This window comes from Oncorhynchus mykiss, chromosome 1 (assembly GCF_013265735.2).
Source record: "Oncorhynchus mykiss isolate Arlee chromosome 1, USDA_OmykA_1.1, whole genome shotgun sequence".
NCBI lineage: Eukaryota > Metazoa > Chordata > Actinopteri > Salmoniformes > Salmonidae > Oncorhynchus > Oncorhynchus mykiss.
The window spans coordinates 59,710,623-59,731,798 of NC_048565.1; the positions used below are offsets into that span (position 1 = coordinate 59,710,623).

The 21,176-nt window shown below is 44.4% G+C and overlaps 1 protein-coding gene across 3 annotated transcripts in view; it reads left to right on the forward strand.

The window, feature by feature from the left end:
• Nucleotides 1-14,995: 14,995 nt before the first annotated feature.
• Nucleotides 14,996-21,176, forward strand: part of ercc6 (excision repair cross-complementation group 6) — a 53,120-nt gene continuing 46,939 nt past the window's right edge. Inside the window, exons 1-5 of one of the 3 annotated variants that reach the window (XM_021606358.2) lie at nucleotides 14,996-15,080; nucleotides 16,035-16,252; nucleotides 18,412-18,640; nucleotides 18,817-18,937; nucleotides 19,168-19,282. In XM_021606358.2, the coding sequence (XP_021462033.2) occupies nucleotides 16,045-16,252; nucleotides 18,412-18,640; nucleotides 18,817-18,937; nucleotides 19,168-19,282 (673 nt within the window). In that variant the 5' untranslated portion in view covers nucleotides 14,996-15,080; nucleotides 16,035-16,044. Of the gene's footprint in view, nucleotides 15,395-16,034; nucleotides 16,253-18,411; nucleotides 18,641-18,816; nucleotides 18,938-19,167; nucleotides 19,283-21,176 lie in introns of all 3 variants that reach the window. The other 2 variants (XM_036981155.1, XM_021606349.2) reach the window with 2 other exon arrangements.

The following is a 21,176-nucleotide window of genomic DNA, read 5'->3' on the forward strand; positions in this document are numbered from 1 at the left end:
ACAGTCCTCGGTGTAATGCTCAGTCCTTCGACGATAAACATGAATCCGACCATTACCCCATGTGACACAAAACCGTGACTCGTCAGTGAAGAGCACATTTTGCCAGTCCCGTCTGGTCCAGCGACGGTGAATTTGTGCCCATAGGCGACGTTGTTGCCTGTGATGTCTGGTGAGGACTTGCCTTACAACAGGACTACAATCCCTCAGTCCAGCCTCTCTCAGCCTATTGTGGACAGTCTGAGCACTGATGGAGGGATTGTGCGTTCCTGGTGTAACTCGGGCAGTTGTTGTTGCCATCCTGTACCTGTCCTGCAGGTGTATTGTTCAGATGTACCGATCCTGTGCAGGTGTTGTTACACGTGGTCTGCCACTGCGAGGACGATCAGCTGTCTGTCCTGTCTCCCTGTAGAGCTGTCTTTGGCGTCTCACAGTACGGGCATTGAAATATATTGCCCTGGCCACATCTGCAGTCCTCATGCCTCCTTGCAGCATGCCTAAGGCACGTTCATGCAGAGGAGGGACCCTGGGCATCTTTCTTTTGGTGTTTTTCAGAGTCAGTAGAAAGGCCTCTTTAGTGTCCTAAGTTGTCATAAATGTGACCATAATTGTCTGTAAGCTGTTAGTGTCTTAACGACCGTTCCACAGGTGTATGTTTATTAATTGTTTATGGTTCATTGAACAAGCATGGGAAACAGTGTTTAAACCCTTTACAATGAACATCTGGGAAGTTACTTGGATTTTTACGAATTATCTTTGAAAGACAGGGTCCTGAAAAAGGGACATTTCTTTTTTTGCTGAGTTTAGCCAACGCTTGGCATTGCACATGGTGATCTTAGGCTTGTGTGCAGCTACTCGGCTATAGAAACCCATTTCCTGAAGCTCCCCACGAACAGTTCTTGTGTTGATGTTGCTTCAAAAGGCAGTTTCGAACTCGGTAGTGTAACGGTTTTCTTCCGTTAAAGGAGAGGAGGACCAAAATGCAGCATGGTTAGAGTTCAACATAAAGACCATAAACGTGAACGCTACAAAATACCAAAACAACAAATGTGGAAAAACCGAAACAGTCCTTTCTGGTGCATAGACACAAAGACAGAAGACAAGAAACAACCACCCACAAAATAACCAAAGAACATGGCTGCCTAAATATGGTTCCCAATCAGAGACAACGAGAAGCACCTGCCTCTAATTGAGAACCAATCTAGGCAACCATAGACTTACATAAACACCTAGAAAGGAAACATCCCCATAAACATACAAAACCCCTAGACAAGACAAAACACATACATCACCCATGTCACACCCTGAAATAACCAAAATAATAAAGAAAACAAAGATAACTAAGGCCAGGGCGTGACAGGTTGCAACTGATGCCAGAGGATTTTTATGCACTTCAGCACTCGGTGGTCCTGTTCTGTGAGCTTATGTGGCCTGCTACTGTGTGGCGGAGCCGTTGTTGCTCCAAGACGTTTCCACTTCACAATAAAAGCACTTACAGTTGACCGGATCAGCTCTAGCAGGACAGAGATGTGAAGAACTGACTTGTTGGAAAGGTGGCATTCTACTACCGATGTTTGTCTATGGAGATTGCATGGCTCTGTGTTCGATTTTATACAGCTGTCAGCAACTTGTGTGGCTGCAATAGCTGAATCCACTAATTTGAACGGGTGTCCATATACACTTACACTATATATGCAAAAGTGTGTTTTCAAGTATAGACTTAAGACGAGACCTGGGTGCCTACTGATGACCAGTAGGAGACAAGCGATGAGGATTGGGAACCAGAGGATGACTGTTCCGAGGACAGCTCCGATGATAGCTCCGTCGTTGGCTCCAATGATGGTTATGGAGTCTCCTGAACTGGATGTGCCGTCGTTTCCAGGGTAATTAAGTCATGTGTGAAGATGACATTGTTGGCCAGCATGTGTCTATCACCTACGACGATACTTTTTTGGCAACTTTCTACTTTTCTTCAGCTTCCTATACACAAGTGCACATACAAAGACTATGTGACTGGTGTAGTGTGATGGCTTTCCACCATTCGAGCTCAAGATGAACTCATGGGGAACAGCAGTCATTTTGGAATGACTCGAGAAATTTTCCCAACAGATTATATATTTGTCCTGTTTAGACTTTATCATAACATCTCAGTGGAATGCCTCTATTGCAATGTGCTTGACTTGAATTGTGCAAATGGTTTCCGTCATGACTACATTTTAGGTTTATTGAATATCTATTTCCTGTCCACTTTCTCCCCTGCTCTGTTATACGGAACTCACAGCGCACCTTCAAGTACAGTATGCAGGCAGGTGACTTCATTTTGGCAACCAACATTCTGCTCTCTGGAAACAACTACGTTTTGGCAGGAGAAGAGGGCTGAAGTCATTGACCGCCATGTGTCATCCATATATGAAGTGGTACTATATTTTATGTCATCAACATAGTATTAGCTTTGTAATGTATTTTGTTCTCACGTTACTTTTGGTGTTTCATTTTCTGATTACTAAACATCCTTTGTGTGTGTGTGTGTAGTTTATTCTAGCTGACGTGAGAACGGACTCCTCAGGTAAATTAGAAGAATATGTATATTGTGTTTCACTTTATATATGTGCCACTACTTTCCATAATAGTGCAAACACCCTATCCTAGTCTGTAATCCCCACATGCTTCAAGATGGCCACCATTGTCCCTGTACCTAAGAAAGCTAAGGTAATTTAACTAAATGATCGCCCCATAGCACTCAACCTCTGTTATCATGAAGTGCTTTGAGAGACTAGTAAAGGATCATATCACCTCCACCTTACCTGCCACCCTAGACCCACTTCAATTTGCTTACCCCCCAATAGATCCACAGATGATGCAATCGCCATCACATTGCACACCGCCCTGTCCCATCTGGACAAGAGGCATATCTATGAAAGAATGCTGTTCATTGACTACAGCACAGCATTCAACACCATGGTACCCTCCAAGCTCATCGTCAAGCTCGAGGACCTGGGTCTGAACCCCGCCCTGTACAACTGGGTCCTGGACTTCCTGATGGGTCGCCCCCAGGTGGTAAAGGTAAGAAACAACACCTCCTCTTCGCTGATCCTCAACACTGGGGCCCAACAGGGTGCGTGCTCAGCCCCTTCCTGTACTCCCTGTTCACCTATGACTGCGTGGCCAAGCACGCCTCCAATTCAATCATCAAGTTTGCAGACATCACAATAGTAGTAGGCTTGATTACCAACAACGATGAGACAGTCTACAGGGAGGAGGCGAGGGCTCTGGGAGTGTGGTGCCAGGAAAATAACTTCTCACTCAACGTCAACAAAACTAAGGAGATAATCGTGGACTTGAGGAAACAGCAGAGGGAATACCCCCCTATCCACATCGATGGGACAGCAGTGGAGAAGGTGGAAAGCTTCAAGTTCATTGGCGTATACATCACTGACAAACTGAAATTGTCCACCCACACAGACAGTGTGGTGAAGAAGGAGCAGGAGAACCTCAGGAGGCTAAATACATTTGTCTTAGCACCTAAAACCCTCATAAACTTTTACATATGCACAATTGAGAGCATCCTGTCGGGCTGTATCATTGCCTGGTACGCCAACTGCACCGCCCACAACCGCAAAGCTCTCCAGAGGGTGGTGCGGTCTGCCCAATGCATTACCAGGGGCAAACTTCCCGCCCTCCTGGACGCTTACAGCACCCGATGCCATAATACGGCAAAAAAAGATAATCAAGGACATCAACCACCCGAGCCACTGCCTGTTCATCCTACTATCATCCAGAAGGCGAGGTCAGTACAGGTGCCTCAAAGCTGGGACCGAGAGACTGAAAAACAGATTCTATCTCAAGGCCATCAGACTGTTTAACACCCATCACTAGCACATCAGGGGCGGTTGCCTGTAGACATTGATTAGGAATCACTGGCCACTTTTAGAAATGGATCACTAGCCACTTTAATAATGTTCCGTATCTAGCATTACCTCATCTCATAGGTGTAAACTGTACTCTATACTATTCTACGGTATCTTAGTCACTTTGATTGTTTGTAAATATTGCATCACCCATCTCATATGTATATACTGTAGTCTATGCTATGCCACTGTATCTTAGTCCAATGCCGCTCTGACATACATGTATATGTGTATATATATTCTTAATCCATTCCTTACTTAGATTTCCGTGTATTGTGGGTATATGTTGTGAAACTGTTAGATATTACTTGTTAGGTTATTACTGCACTGTCGGCGCTAGAAGCACAAGCATTTCACTACACCCGCAATAACAACTGCTAAACACATGTATGTGACCAATAAAATTTGATTTGATTATCATTTGTTTATCTGTCAATACCTTTCATAGTTTATTGTGTACAGTTTTGCACGTATATCACCATTGAGAATGAGTCGAAGGATATCATCCACATTGTCACGGTGGATAAACGGGAGACACAGAGGAACTCTGTCGTGGTGGAAAAGCAGGCTTTTATTAGGACAATTGACGAGCTCCTCTTGGAGGTCAAGTTGAAGGAGATCTACACTGACGCACATTATGCAGATTTCGGCACTAATGAGTAAGTGCATCTCTGTCTAGGTGTATGTAGGACCTATATTGACAAGTGATTGCACAACATTTGATCATTTTTACCTAAATGTTGACATGTTCATAATTATCCAAGTGTGTTTTTGAGTTTGAATGTGATTATACCAATCTGTATTGTCCTACTTCCTTTACAAATCCAGAGAAAAGAAAGTACAAGGACTCTGTATTCTTCATTCCCTTGACATGTGGCACGCGGCAAAAATCTGGGCAAGAAAGTAAATGCGGTGAGTGTAACTACAAATTATGTGCTCTACTGATAATAACAATTGTTGATATTGGTCCTTAAACACACAAGTGCATTTGAGATGTGCCATTTGTTTTTTACATATCCCAATTGCCAGAGAGCTTGCGTAGGCGACCCTGGAGCAATTGGGGGTTAAGTGCCTTGCTGGATAATACAACTTTTTCTAGGAAGTCCAGGATCCAGTTGCAGAGGGAGGTGTTTAGTCTCAGGGTCCTTATTTTAGTGATGAGTTTTGTGGGCACTATGGTGTTGAACACTGAGCTGTAGTCAATGAACAGCATTCTCACATAGGTGTTCCTTTTGTCCAGGTGGGAAAGAGCAGTGTGGAGTGAGATTGAGATTGCGTTATCTGTGGATCTGTTGGGGCGGTATGCAAATGTACCTTCTCATTCTTGGGCACAGGGACTATGGTGGTCTGCTTGAAACGTGGGTATTACAGACTCAGTCAGGGAGATGTTGAAAATGTCAGTGAAGACACTTGCCAGTTGGTCCGCGCATGCTCTGTGTACATGCCCTGGTAATCCGTCTCGCGGCCTTGTGAATGTAGACCTGTTAAAAGGTCTTGCTCACATCCGCTACGGAGAATGTGATCACACAATTGTCCGGAACAGCTGGTGCTCTCATGCATGCTTCAGTATTGCTTGCCTTGAAGCGAGCATGAAGGCATTTAGCTCATCTGGTAGGCTCGCTTCACTGGGAAGCTCGCAGCTATGTTTCCCTTTGTAGTCCGTAATAGTTTGCAAGCCCTGCCACATCCGACGAGCGTCAGAGCCAGTGTATTAGGATTCAATCTTAGTCCTGTTTTGACGCTTTGCCTGTTTGATGGTTCATCTGAGGGCATAGCGGAATTTCTTATAAGTGTCCGGAATAGTTCCGCTCCTTGAAAGTGGCAGCTCTAGCCTTTAGCTTTAGCGGATGTTGCCTGTAATCAATGGCTTCTGGTTGGGATATGTACAGTACGTACGTACGGTCACTGTAGGGATGACGTCGTCAATGCACTTACTGATGAAGCAGGTGACTGAGGTTGTATACTACTTAATGCCATTGGATGAATCACGGAACATATTCCGGTCTGTGATAGCAAAACAGTCCTGTAGCATAGCATCCGCGTCATCTGACCACTTCTGTATTGAGCGAGTCACTGGTACAGCCTGCTTTAGTTTTAGCTTGTACGCAGGAATGAATCAGGAGGATAGAATTATGGTCAGGTTTGCCAAATGGAGGACGAGGGAAAGCTTTGTATGAATCTCTGTGTGTGGAGTAAAGGTGGTCTAGAGATTTTGAATGAGCATTTTCTCGTTTGCTTATGGTCTTATAATGCTCGTTGAGTGCTGTCTTAGTGCATTAGTGGTAAATAGACGGATATGAATAATATAGATGAGAACGTTCTTGGTAGATATTGTGGTCTACAGCTTATCATGAGGTACTCTACCTCAGGCGAGCAATACCTTGAGACTTCTTTAATATTAGTCTTGAGGTATTGCTCGCATTACAATCTCATCCAATAAAACTGATTGCTCTGTGGTCTCTGGAAGTGTCGCTGATTTTGGACACAACTACATTCAGAGATTGCACCAAAACAATTTAAATGAGATGACTGTTATGCTCTGATAGTAGACTCATCCTATTAGCACATCGGTCCTTTTCCTGTCATGTAAATTGCCTATGTTAATCATGAGGATTGTGGGCCAGTAGTCTTTTTAAGCACAAATTATATGCATACCAGGCACTTATTACCATTTCTTTAGTAATGCTGATTAATTAATTGAGGTGGTGTCTGGGTAGAAGTGCAGTCATGTGTAATGGACTTTCTCTCCCTGGTATTATCTGTTCTACCAAACACAGGCAGGAAAGATTACTGGACAATCCATCAATCCGGTCTGGATCAAAGACATCGTCAACCATTTCTGGCACTGTAGACAACATAATGCAGTTCATAGTAACTACTCCATTTATCTGAGGAAACAACTACAGTTAATTGCATTGATATGTTTGCCATTTACTCTGCAGGGTATAAAGTGCATTTGGAATGTATTCAGACCCCTTCCCTTTTTCCACATTTTGTCACGTTAAAGCCTTATTCTAAAATATATATATTTTTTAAATCCCTTCTTCAATCTACACACAATACCCCGTAATGAGGAAGCGAAATCAGGTTTTTGGGATTGTTGGAAATGTGGAAAATTATTCAACATAAAAAACCAAAATACCTTATTTAAGTATGCAGACCCTTTGCTATGGGAATCGAAATTGAACTGAGGTGCATCCTGTTTCCATTGATCATCCTTGAGATGTTTCTACAACTTGATTGGAGTCCACCTGTCATAAATTCAAATGATTGGACATGATTTGGAAAGACACACCCCATTCTCCTGTCTATATAAGGTCCCACAGTTGACAGAGCAAAAACCAAGCCATGAGGTCAAAGGAATTGTCTGTAGAGCTCCGAGACAGGATTGTGTCGAGGCACAGATCTGGGGAAGGGTACCAAAAAATGTCTACAACATTGAAGGTCCCAAGAACACAGTGGCCTCCATCATTCTTAAATGGAAGAAGTTAGGAACCACCAAGACTCTTCCTAGAGCTGGATGCCTGGCCAAACTATGTAATCGGGGGAGAAGGGCCTTGGTCAGGCCGGTGACGAAGTACCCGATGGTCACTCTGACAGAGCTTCAGAGTTCCTTTGTGGCGATGAGAGAACCTTCCAGAAGGGCAACCACTTCTGCAGCACTCCATCAATCAGGCTTTTATGGTAGAGTGGCCAAATGGAAGCCACTCCTCAGTAAAAGGCACATGACTGCCAGCTTGGAGTTTGCAAAAAGGCACATAAAGGACTCGCAGACCATGAAAAACAAGATTCTCTGGTCTGATGAAATCAAGATTGAACTCTTTGACCTGATTGCCAATCATCATGTCTGGAGGAATCAAGGCACCATCCCTACATTGAAGCATGGCGGTGGCAGCATAGTGCTGTAGGGATGATTTTCGGCGGCAGGGAATGTGAGACTAGTCAGGATCGAGGGAAAGATGAATGGAGCAAAGAACATAGAGAACCTTGATGAAAACCTGCTCCAGAGTGTTCAGGACCTCAGACTTGTGCGAAAGTTCACCTTCCAACAGGACAATGACCCTAAGCACACAGCCAAGACAACGCAGGAGTGTCTTCAGGACAAATCTCTGAATGTCCATGAGTGGCCAAGCCAGAGCCCGGACTTGAACCCAATCTAACGTCTCTGGAGTGACCTGAAAAAAGCTTTGCAGCGACGCTCCCCATCCAACCTGAGAGAGCTTGAGAGGATCTGCAGAAAAGAATGGGAGACACTCCCCAAATACAGGTGTGCCAAGCTTGTAGTGTCATACCCAAGAAGACTTGAGGCTGTAATGGCTGCCAAAGGTGCTTCAACAAAGTACTGAGTAAAGGTTCTGAATACTTATGTAAATGTGATATTTAAGTTTTTTATTTGTAATAAATTAGCAAAGATTTCTAACAACCTTTTTTTGCTTTGTCATTATGGGGTATTGTGTGTAGATTGATGAGGGGGAAAAACTATTTAATCCATTTTAGTATAAGGCTGTAACCTAACAAAGTGTGAAAAAAGTCAAAAGGTCTGAATACTTTCCGAGGGCACTGTATGTTCACTCACTGTTCAGATGTGGTGACATCACTGATCCCATCTGCTACCTGTGTTTATCCATTCTTTCCTGCCTCTTCAAACTCCTGGAGCAGATAATGAACACCCAGCTTACCCACTACCTGAGCCATAACCACATCCTCTCCAAGTTCCAGTCTGGTTTCTGAAAACGTCACAGCTGCATAACTGCCACAACCAAGGTTCTCAATTACATCTTCTCCTCCCTGGACAAAAAGCATACCTCTCATCAATAATGTCAAAGACATCAGCCTCTCTGACAGCCCCCTCTGCTGGTTATCCAACTGCTTCACAAACAAGCATGCTTAAATTGTTATCCAAAAGAAAATACAATGTTAAATAATGTTAAAACCTCTCTAGGTATTAATTTTATCTTACATAGGGTGTATTAAATACAATCAGAAGTCTCATTCCCAAACTGTGGCCTCTCTCTCTCTCTCTCTCTCTCTCTCTCTCTCCAAATAATCATTATTCATTGATGGCCTCTGTGAGTCCTTGGTTGCGGGAGTTGTTGTACGTCTACGGGTGGGTGTTGTTATCATGACCAGTGAGCTGAGATTAGGCGGAGCTTTACCTAACAATGACTTATAGATGACCTGGAGCAAGTGGGTCTGGCGACGAATATGTAGCGAGGGCCAGCCGATTAGAGCATACAGGTCGCAGTGGTGGGTGGTGTATGGAGCTTTGGTGACCAAACGGATGGCACTGTGATAGACTGCATCCAGTTTGCTGAGTAGAGTGTTGGAGGCTATTTTGTAAATGACCATGAGGTCAAAGGAATTGTCCATAGAGTTCCGAGACAGGATTGTTTTGAGGCACAGATCTGGGGAAGAGTACGAACAAAAATGCTGCAGCATTGAAGGTCCCCAAGAACATGGCCTCCATCATTCTTAAATGGAAGAAGTTTGGAACCACCAAGACTCTTCCTAGAGCTGGCTGCCTTTCCAAACTGAACAATTGGTCAGGGAGGTGACCAAGAACTTGATGGTCACTCTGACAGACCTCCAGAGCTCCTCTGTGGAGATGCAAGAACTTTCCAGCACTCCACCAATCAGGCCTTTATAGTAGAGCAGCCAGAAGGAAGCCACTCCTCAGTAAAAGCAACATGACAGTCCGCTTGGAGTTTTCCAAAAAGCACCGAAAGAACTCTCAGATCATGAGAGACAAGATTATCTGGTCTAATGAAACCAAGATTGAACTCTTTGGCCTGAACGACAAGCATCACGTCTGGAGGAAACTTGGCACCGTCCCTACGTTGAAGCATGGTGGTGGCAGCATCATGCTGTGGGGATGTTTTCAGCGGCAGGAACTGGGAGACTAGTCAGGACCGAGGGAAAGATGAACGGAGCAAAGTACAGGGAGATCCTTGATGAAAACCTGCCCCAGAGCGCTCAGGACCTCAGACTGTGGTGAATGGTCACCTTCCAACAGGACAATGACCATAAGCACACAGCCAAGACAACGCAGGAGTGGCTTCGGGACAAGTCTCTGAATGTCCATGAGTGACCAAGCCAGAGCCCGGACTTGAACCCGACCGAACACCTCTGGAGAGACCTGAAAATAACTGTGTAGCAACGCTCAACATCCAACCTGACAGAGCTTTAGGGGATCTGCAGAGAAGCATGGGAGAAACTCCCCAAATACAGGTGTGCCAAGCTTGTAGCGTCATACCCAAGAAGTCTTGAGGCTGTAATCGCTGCCAAAGGTGCTTCAATGAAGTACTGAGTAAAGGGTCTGAATACTTGAAATGAAATGTGATATTTGAGTTTTAATTTCTAATACATGATTTCTAGAAACCTGTTTTTTCTTTGTCATTAAGAGGTATTGTGGTATAGATTGATGAGGGGAAAAAACGATTTAATCCATTTTAAAATAAGGCTGTAACATAACAAAATGTGTGAAAAGTCAAGGCTCTACGGTTGTCACCAGTTACCACAACCACAAAGTAATAAACCCTGACGATTTCTAAAATGTCTCTTCCTCAGAGCGCGAGGCTTCCACCGAGGGTCAGGATGAAAATGAGTTTGTGACAGTAGGAGTAAAAAAAATATATTTTAAAGTGGACCTTTGCCTTTTGGCTGATCCATCTGTAGTTTCAGGGTGGGTGCTGTGGAATCAGTGAAGGTAACCAGATGTGGTCTTGTGATAATTGTTTGTGTTTCTGCTGGTCAGACGGAGCAGGCACTCCGCGTTAAACGAATGGGGACAAGAGAGGTGAATTGTTTTTCTCTCAAGGAAAGGGTGCCATTGAGATGAGTGATTACTGGGGTAGGGGTAAATATGAAAGATGACCAACTGAAGGGGAAGATTCCCGGTGTTTGTGATGCTCGTTGTTTGCTGCGACGGCAGACAGGGTGGCATGAGTGGTGTCTGTCATTTAGAGTTGTTTTTTTTGTTGTCTTTGCCCGACAAAGTGATGTTAGGATATATAGGTTATCCCATATGAGCTTTGTGTTGAATACATTACGCTGTTACAGGTGTCACGCTTATGGGTATGTGGCAACAGTGTGTAGGAGGGAGGTTCCTAGGTGGGAGCATTGTGCAGAAGAGCATGATACAAAGGAATGTGTAGTATTGGGGCAATTAGTGGTACAGTATCTGTTAATTGTAGGGGTGCCCATGGGGCTGGGGATCAGAAATGTCCAGCACCAGAGAGGCAGGATTGAGGTTTCCAGGGTTAGAATAGCGCAGAAGTTGTTGTATGCTGAGGCAGTGAAGAAAGTAGAGGAAGATGGATCAAGGGGGAGGGATCCTGAGAGGAGTGATGTGAGTAGTAGAGCTGTACCAGCACAGAGGGATAGGCCAACAAGTGATATATGCTTCAGAAAGATTGGATTTTTAGCATTTATAGCAATGGCTATCAACTGAACTGCAGGGATGGAACGTATGAGGTGGTGGTGTGCAGAGAGGTATTTGGGTGTGCGAGACTTGACGTCAGGAGAGTTACAGGATGTGTTAAGTGGTGGTATCCTATCCTTTCAAGCAGTTGTCCTGAGGTAACAGTACATAGATTTAAATAGTGGAGTATGGTGGTAGGTTTTAATTGAGTGTAGGGTTAATGGTAGGGTATTTGTTTTTTGTTTTTATTAATATTATTATTTTATTTGTTATTAGGCTTTTACTCTTATGTTCTAAACTCAACAAAAAAATAAACATCCTCTCACTGTCAACTTCATTTATTTTCAGCAAACTTAACATGTGTAAATATTTGTATGAAAATAACAAGATTCAACAACTGAGACATAAACTGAACAAGTTCCACAGACATGTGACAAACAGAAATGGAATAATGTGTTCCTGAACAAAGGGGGATCAAAATCAAAAGTAACAGTCAGTATCTGGTGTGGCCACCAACTGCATTAAGTACTGGAGTGCATCTCCTCCTCATGGACAGCACCAGATTTGCCAGTTCTTGCTGTGAGATGTTACCCCACTCTTCCACCAAGGCACCTGCAAGTTCCCGGAAATTTCTGGGGAGAATGGCCCTAGCCCTCACCCTCAAATCCAATAGGTTCGCTGGCCATGGCAGAACACTGACATTCCTGTCTTGCAGGAGATCACACTCAGAACGAGGAGTATGGAGGGTGGCATTGTCATGCTGGAAGATCATGTCAGGATGAGCCTGTAGGAAGGGTACCACATGAGGGAGGATGATGTCTTCCCTGTTACGCACAGCGTTGAGATTGCCCGCAAAGACATAAAACTCAGTCAGATGATGTTGTGACACACTGCCCCAGACCATGACGGACTCTCCACCTCCAAATTGTTCCCGATCCAGAGTACAGGCCTCGGTGTAACGCTCATTCCTTTGACGATAAACGCAAATCCGATCATCACCCCTGGTGAGACACAACCGCGTGAATGTGCCTTAGGCATGCGTCAGTGAAGAGCACTTTTTGCCAGGCCTGTCTGGTCCAGCGACAGTGGGTTTGTGCCCATAGGCGACGTTGTTGTCGTCAGTGAAGAGCACATTTTGACAAGCCTGTCTGGTCCAGCGACCTTGGGTTTGTGCCCATAGGTGAAGTTGTTGCCGGTGATGTCTGGTGAGGACCTGCCTTACAACAGGACTTCAAGCCCTCAGTCCAGCCTCTCTCAGCCTATTGCGGACAGTCTGAGCACTGATGGAGGGATTGTGCGTTCCTGGTGTAACTCGGGCAGTTGTTGTTGCCATCCTGTACCTGTCCCGCAGGTGTGATGTTCGGATGTACCGATCCTGTGCAGGTGTTGCTACACGTGGTCTGCCACTGCTAGGACGATCAGCTGTCCGTCCTGTCTCCCTGTAGCGCTGTCTTAGGCATCTCACAGTACAGACATTGCAATGTAATGCCCTGGCCACATCTGCAGTCCTCATGCCTCCTTGCAGCATGCCTAAGGCACATTCACGCAGATAAGCAGGGAGCCTGGGCATCTTTCTTTTGGTGTTTTGGTGTTAAGCAGCATGTCAAGTAAATTTGACGAATGTTCTGAACGGACAACAGTAATATCAAAAACTGGAACAAAGAGGATAATTGTCTGAAATTGGAGTGGATGATGCGTGCTTAAATGATAATGAATCACTTCTTGTTGGGAAGCGGTTGTTGAGTATGGATGCAGATGTGGGAAACCAGTTTGAGGTGTTGAAAATAAAGTTTTTGCTTGGAAAAACTGGAGTCTGTCAGAGTGACCAGGAGTGTTCTTATTTTGATTAATTGTATTTCTGACGAGCAGAGGCAGATTGCAGTTGGCCTCAAAAGAAATCCGGACAACAGAATATTGTATTTTGAACTGCGGAGTAGAGCACCCGTCAAAGGAGTCATCTCAGGAGTGACGACGGATGTTTAGGTTAAATACCTGAAGAGAATTCCTAGTGTGGTTGGTGCCTGGCATCTGACCCGCAGGCTGAATGGAGAAAAAGAAGAAGGTCTGTCGGTCCTGTCGTTTATTGATTAAGTGCAAATACCTAAGTATGTGAACCTTGGTTTTGAAAGATTTGCCGTAAGAGCTTTCGTCCCCAAACTACCGCTGTGTAAAAATTGTAAAGGATTTGGCCGTGTTTCAAGTGTGTGCAGACGAACAGAGTATACTGAAGAACGGCGTGTAGAAGAACGGCAGTGTTGCAGTTCTGGCGGAGATCGTGATCCTGGGTTCCTGGAGGGCCCTGTAAGGGTGAAGGAAATTGTGGTGGCAAAAGTCAGAGTGGTCAATCGAACTATAGCAAAAGTTTGCTGCCAGACAAAATATACCCTATGTGTTAAAAGTTTTTTTTGCTGATGTGAAGCGGAACTGAGGACGGGACGGAAGATGGCGGAAACTGAGGTTTTGTTTGCAACTGATAGTGAGTCAAGTGAAGCTAATAGTAAATAAAGTGAGAATGAGTGGGTTACATTGGCGATGAAAAATGAAAACAAGATAAGTTAAGAAAGCTGTGTTGGAAAATAGGAAACCACTAGACTCGTTTTTGGTCGGAGTCAGGGTTCTGGATCAATACTACTTGGAAAATCTGTTTAACGTCCCCAGGAAAATCTGGAACGTGTTGGAGGAAAGTGTGGATTTGGTGATACTAACAAGAACGGGTCTTATTTTTTGTGTGAATGTTTTGGAGCGGAAGAAGGGTGTTTTAAAGACTGAAAAAGACATTGGAGTGGAATGTTTCCTGCATGGATTTCCGTAGCAAGGTGCCTATCAAGGGGGTTATTTCTGGGGTGGCGCAATAAACAAAGGTAGAGGATATAACTGAAGATATCGATGGAGTGGTTGGTGCACGTCGATTGACCTGTATGGTGGATGAACATCCTACTGTTCTTTGATGAAGAGTCTCTCCTTTCTCAAATCAAGTTAGGATTCATGAGTTACCCTGTAAGAGCTTTTGTGCACAAGCCCCTTCAGTGTCATAAATGTAAAAGAGTTGGTCATGTGTCAAGTGTGTGCAGAAGGGAAGAATATCGTATGCCAGTTGAAGGGAATTGCTGCAACTGTGGATGTGAGCAAGCGCCTGAATTCTTGGAGTGCCCATTTAGGGTGAAGGAGAATGAGCTGGCAAGGGTAAGGAGTGTCCAGCGTGTGTCCAATTTGGAGGCGGCGAGAAAATTGGAAGGTCTGAGTGGCAGGGAAGAAACAATAGTAGTAGAGCCACCACGACCAGTGAAGGTTTCTCATCAACCGAGGGACAGTGAAATGCTACCTGTTAAAAAGGTGGACTTTGTATTATTTATTGCAATGGTCATAAACTGTACAGCACAAGTGGAGAAGAAGTCTAAGAAAATTGGAGTCACTGTGAATGCTGCTGAACGTTTTTAGTGTCTTCATGATTTCACTGCTGAGGTGATGCAAGAAATCCTGTCGGTGAATGTACCATCATCACAGGCCCCTGAGCCTGTTTAGGGATGTATTTTGGAGTGGAATGTTATTGAAGAAGTGTGATGGGTTTTCTTAGTTGATGTGCTTTATTTTGTATGATGTCCTTTACCCTTTTCCCGAAATGTTTTTTTTTTGTTTCTTATACAATACAGCGTCCAGCTGGTGGCGGTAGTGCGCAATTACAATTGGATGCCAACCGTCGTTAAACACCTATCGAAGAAGAAGAAGAAGAAGAAACGCTGTTTCCACGACGCATAGTAGGTGGTGGGATGTGTAATCGCCAATATACCATAGAAAATAAGTGTAGGTGGTGGTAATGCCACATTTATTGGATGCCAACCGCCGTTAAACTTCATCGAAGAAGAAGAAAAAAAAAAATCTTAAAATGTAATTTTAAACCTATCTACACGGTTAACCTTATGCCTAACTCTAAATTAAGACTAAAAAGCACATTTTTGTTTTCATACGTTTGTATAAAAAAAGTATACGATATAGCCCATTTTGACTTTGTGGCTGTGCCATCTAGTGGAAAGCATCACAATAGGAGTTAGGTTATGTAACTTGGCGATTTGTAAGTATCACAGCTAGGCTAAAGACATTAACATTACTTGTTGTATCTCGATGTAATTGTAATGCAAGTGGTGAAATGGGCGAACTTTGAGACGTTATATCAGCCTCGTTTCATTGATCGAGACTAGACTCTTTTCTGTCAACAATGCATTTGCTCTCGACAACGTTCCTTACACAACTATCTAGCTAATTAGCTAGCTACTAGCTCGGGAATGTAACTAGTTAGTAAGGTTGCAACTTGTAGTTTCTAAATAAAACAAGAGTGAACTGCTAACGTTATTGATACTAGCTATCAAACGTTACATAGCTAACTAACGTTAGTTAGCCAACTCTGCTAACGTTCAAATTATGAGTTTGTAATCTAGCTAACGTTAGCTATTGGACCTAATCTAGTAGAATAACTACAGCAGCTAGAGAGAGCTAAATTGATCATTTTCAAATCAAGTCATGACATATTCTATTTAGTTATCTACCTGTTGGTAAGTGTGTAGTTTAGTGCTGAAATAGTCTCTGAACTGGATAGCCATAGCTACAGATCAAAGAGCTATGTGTAATTTTGCAATCTGTTGACATCTCTTTCCCCGTGTGTATCTGTATTTGCACTGCAGTTGAATCAGATGGTTTTACCTTTCTGTCTCAAGATGCAACAGGATGCCAGTAGAAAATACTGAGAACCAGGTTCCTCTTATCCTCTCCAACCCGGCTAGTGCTGCTCTCACCCCGGGAGGAATGGAGGAGGATGGGGCCAACAGAGGAACTGCTGGATGCTCAATCTCCATCACTGGGACCAGCCAGGGGGACACTGAGCAGCCTGCAATGGCCTGCCCAGATAGCACTGGATCTGGGGAGGGCAGCAGTGGTAAGAAGACGGATAGTCTGGATTCACAAACTCAAATGTTCCAGTGAAGCGCTTACTTACAAGCCCTTAATTACCAACAATGCCGTTTTAAGAAAAATAAGTGTTAAGTAAAAAAGAAAAATGATAAGTGAAAAATAACAAATAAAGAACAGCAGTAAAATACCAGTCGCAAGGCTATATACAGGGTGTACCAATACAGAGACAATGTGCGGAGGCATAGGTTAGTCGAGGTAATTGAGGTAATATGTACATGTAGGTAGAGTTAAAGTGACTGCATAGATAATAACAGAGTAGTAGCAGTGTAAAAGGGGGGTACAAATAGTCTGGGTAGCCATTTGATCAGCTGTTCAGAGTCTTATGGCTTGAAGGGATAAGCTGTTAAGAAGCCTTTTGGACCTAGACTTGGCGCTCCAGTACCGCTTGCCGTGTGGTAGCAGAGAGAACAGACTAGGGTGGCTGGAGTCTTTGACAATTTTAGGGCCTTCCTCTGACACCTGTCCGGTATAGAGGTCCTGGATGGCAGGAAGCTTTTCCCCAGTGATGTACTGGGCCGTACGCACTACCCTCTAGTGCCTTGTGGTCAGAGGCAGAGCAGTTGCCATACCAAGCAGTGATGCTCTTGATGGTGCAGCTATATAACTTTTTGAGGATCTGTGGACCCATGCCAAATCTTTTCAGTCTCCTGAGGGGGAATAGGCATTATCGTGCCCTCTTCACGACTGTCTTGGTGTGTTTGGACCATGAGTTTGTTGGTGATGTGGACACCAATGAACTTGAAGCTCTCAACCTGCTCCACCTATAGCCTCGTCGACTAGAATGGGGGCGTGCTTGGTCTTCCTTTTCCTGTAGTCCACAATCATCCCTTTTGTCTTGATCACATTGAGGGAGAGGTTGTTATCCTGGCACCACACGACCATGTCTCTGACCTCCTCCCTATATGTTGTCTCATCGTTGTCTGTGATCAGGCCTACCACTGTTGTGTCATCGGCAAACTTAATGATGGTGTTGGAGTCGTACCTGGCCATGCAGTCATGAGTGAACAGGGAGTACATGAGGGGACTGAGCATGCACCCCTGAGGGGCCACTGTGCTGAGGATCAGTGTGGCAGATGTGTTGTAACCTACCCTTACCACCTGGGGCTGCCCATCAGGAAGTCCAGGATCCAGTTGCAGAGGGAGGTGTTTAGTCCCAGGGTCGTTAGCTTAATGAGTTTTGAGGGCACTATGGTGTTGAATGTTGAGCTGCAGTCAATGAATAGCATTCTCACATAGGTGTTCCTTTTTTCCATTTGGGAAAGTGCAGTGTGCAGTGCAATGGAGATTGCATCATCTGTGGATCTGTTGGGGTGGTATGCAAATTGAAGTTACGTTAGTCTTCTTGGGCACATGGACTATGGTGGTCTGCTTGAAACATGTTGGTATTACAGACTCCGTCAGGGTCAATTTGAAAAGGTCAGTGAAGACGCTTGCCAGATGGTCAGCGCATGCTCGGAGTACACGTCCTGATAATCTGTCTGGCCTTGTGAATGTTGACCTGTTTAAAGGTCTTACTCACGTCGGCTACGGAGAGCATGATCAAACAGTCTTCCGGAACAGCTGATGCTCTAATGCGTGCTTCAGTGTTGCTTTTCTCGAAGCGAGCATAGAAGTGATTTAGCTCGTCTGGTAGGCTCGTGTCACTGGGCAGCTCGCCGCTGTGCTTCCCTTTGTAGTCTGTGAAACATAAGATATTACAGTTTTTAATGGCCCGTTAGTAGGATATTTGTGATCGTAGCTCGTCTATGTTGTTATCCAAGTAAGTTGGCTAATAGGACTGATGGTAGAGACAGATTACACACTCGTCTGTCGGATCCTTATAAGGCACCCCGACCTACGTCCCCGATATCTGTCTCTTTCTCATGCGAATTACGGGGATTTGGGCCTTGTCGGGAGTCTGAAGTAAATCCTTCACGTCCGACTCGCTAGCACGAGGTTAGTAATCGTTGTCCTGACATCTAGAAGTGATTTTCGGTTATTAGAGACGGTGGCAGAAACATGTACAAAAAAGTTATAAATAACAATTGGTTAGGAGAACGTGTGGAGACCTACGGTGCCATTATATCATTACTCCTCTGTTGTTCTTAGTGACAGTGACTGTGTGTGTCTGTACTCCGTTCTTAGCCATTAAGAAGTCTGGAGCCCTGCTACACATTGACCGCCAGCTTATCCAGGCTGTGAGTGCCAGCTCCGGGGCTGCAGAGCTACAGGGTCTGGGTGTCGCTGTGTACGACCAGGATGTGTTGGAGCAGGGGGTCTTGCAGCAGGTGGACCAGGCCATACACGAAGCCAGCCAGGCTGCAGCCAAGGCCGAGGCGGAGAAGGAGTACCAGTCTGTACTAGACGATGTCAGGTATGGCCTTTGGCTAGGCTGGGTGACAATTAATCTAGCTAAGTCTAAGGGTTAGACCTGGGTTGGTAGAGCAGTAGATTACAGAAGAGGTGCTGGGGTATAATTGTAGTTGGAGCAGGTATCGGTCAGGCTGCACATGTGTCAGTTCTGTACTAATGTATGTGTGTGTGTTCCAGGTCATGTATGGCAGCTCTGAAGCATATTAATAAGATAATAGAGCAGCTGACTCCCTATGCTACTTCCAGTAAAGACATTAACAGGAAGATTGAGTCTGTCAGACGGCAGAAAGAGAACAAGGTGAGGAAAACTGCTGTAAGGAATGCGGCTGTGCTATGCAAGCCGTGATCCATTGTTCTTCAATGGATTAGCTCTTGTTAAGTTTACTAGTGTCCGCTTGTTGCAGATCCTCTTGTGGACAGCACATTCTGTCTCCTGATTTGATGCTCCATCTGCCCTTTATAAGTGATGATGGGGCTGGTTATGATGATGATGATGAGGATATTCAAGATGAAGATGTCTCTCTGCAGGAGAAGCAATTGAAGAAGATCAGAGCAAAGCAGAGGAGACTACAGGCCATCCTGGGGGGAGAAGACACACTGAAGATAGAGGCTGAGCTACTGCTGGAGGACGATGTGGACGAAGGTGAGTTACTTCTCACTAGAGGGATCTGGATTGCCCTGTCCCATTCTTTGCACATTTGCTGTTATTTTAAGAATATGAAATGTTAGAATAATAGTAGAGAGAATGATTTATTTCAGCTTTTATTTCTTTCATCACATTCCCAGTGGGTCAGGAGTTTACATGCACTCAATTAGTATTTGGTAGCATTGCCTTTAAATTGTTTATCTTGGGTCAAACGTTTCGGGTAGACTTCCACAAGCTTCCCACAATAAGTTGGGTGAATTTTGGCCCATTCCTCCTGACAGAGCTGGTGTAACTGAGTCAGGTTTGTAAGGCCTCCTTTCTCTCACTCGCTTTTTTAGCTCTGCCCACACATTTTCTATAGGATTGAGGTTAGGGCTTTGTGATGCCCACTCCAGTACCTTGACTTTGTAGTCCTTAAGCCATTTTACCACAACTTTGGAAGTATGCTTGAGGTCATGGTCCATTTGGAAGACCCATTTGCGGCCAAGCTTTAACTTCCTGACTGATATCTTGAGATGTTGCTTCAATATATCCACATAATTTTCCTCCCACATGATGCCATCTATTTTGTGAATTGCACCAGTCCCTTCTGCAGCAAAGCACCCCCACAACATGATGCTGCCACCCCTGTGCTTCACGGTTGGAATGTTGTCCTTCGGCTTGCAAGCCTCCCCCTTTTTCCTCCAAACATAACAATGGTCATTATGGTTAAACAGTTCTAGTTTTGTTTCATCAGACCAGAGGACATTCCTCCAAAAAGTACAATCTTTGTCCCCATGTGCAGTTGCAAACCGTAGTCTGGCTTTTTTATGGTGGTTTTGGAGCTGTGGCTTCTTCCTTGCTGAGCGGCCTTTCAGGTTATGTCAATATAGGACTCGTTTTACTGTGGATATAGATACTTTTGTACTTGTTTCCTCCAGCATCTTCACAAGGTCCTTTGCTGTTGTTCTGGGATTGATTTGCACTTTTCGCACCAAAATACATTCACCACTAGGAGACAGAACATGTCTCCTTCCTGAGCGGTATGACTGCTGCGTGGTCCCATGGTGTTTATACTTGCGTCCTATTGTTTGTAAAGATGAAGGTGGTACCTTCAGGCATTTGGAAATTGCTCCCAAGGATGAACCAGACTTGTGGAGACACATTTTTTTTTCTGAGGTCTTGGCTGCTTTCTTTTGATCTTCCCATGATGTCGAGCAACGAGGCACTGAGTTGGAAGGTAGGATGTATTTCAAGGTCTATCAGAAGCGTCTAAAGCTATGACACAATTTTCTGGATTTTTCCCAAGCTGTTTAAAGGCACAGTCAATTTAGTGTATGTAAACTTCTGACTCACTAACAGACTTGCCAAAACTATAGTTTGTTAACAAGAAATGTGTGGAGTGGTTGAAAAACGAGTTTTAATGACTCCATCCTAAGTGTATGTAAACTTCCAACTTCAACTGTATGTGTATATATATTATTACCACAAGTTTGGGCACCTACTCATTCATGGGTTTAAACATCAAAACTATGAAATAAAACATATGGAATCATGTAACCAAAAAGTGTTCAATAAATCTTCAAATTAGCAACCCTTTGCCTTGATGACACACTCTTGGCATTCTCTCAACCGTTCTCTCAACAAGCTTCAGCTGGAATTATTTTCCAACAGTCTTGAAGGAGTTCCCACATATGCTGAGCACTTGTTGGTTGCTTTTCCGTCACTCTGCGGTCCAACTCATCCCAAACCATCTCAATTTGGTTGAGGGCGGGTGATTGTGGAGGCCAGGTCTTCTGATGCAGCACTCCATCACTCTCCTTCTTGGTCAAATAGCCTGGAGGTGTGTTGGGTCATTGTCCTGTTGAAAAACAAATGATAGTCCCGCTAAGCGCAAACCAGATGGGATGGC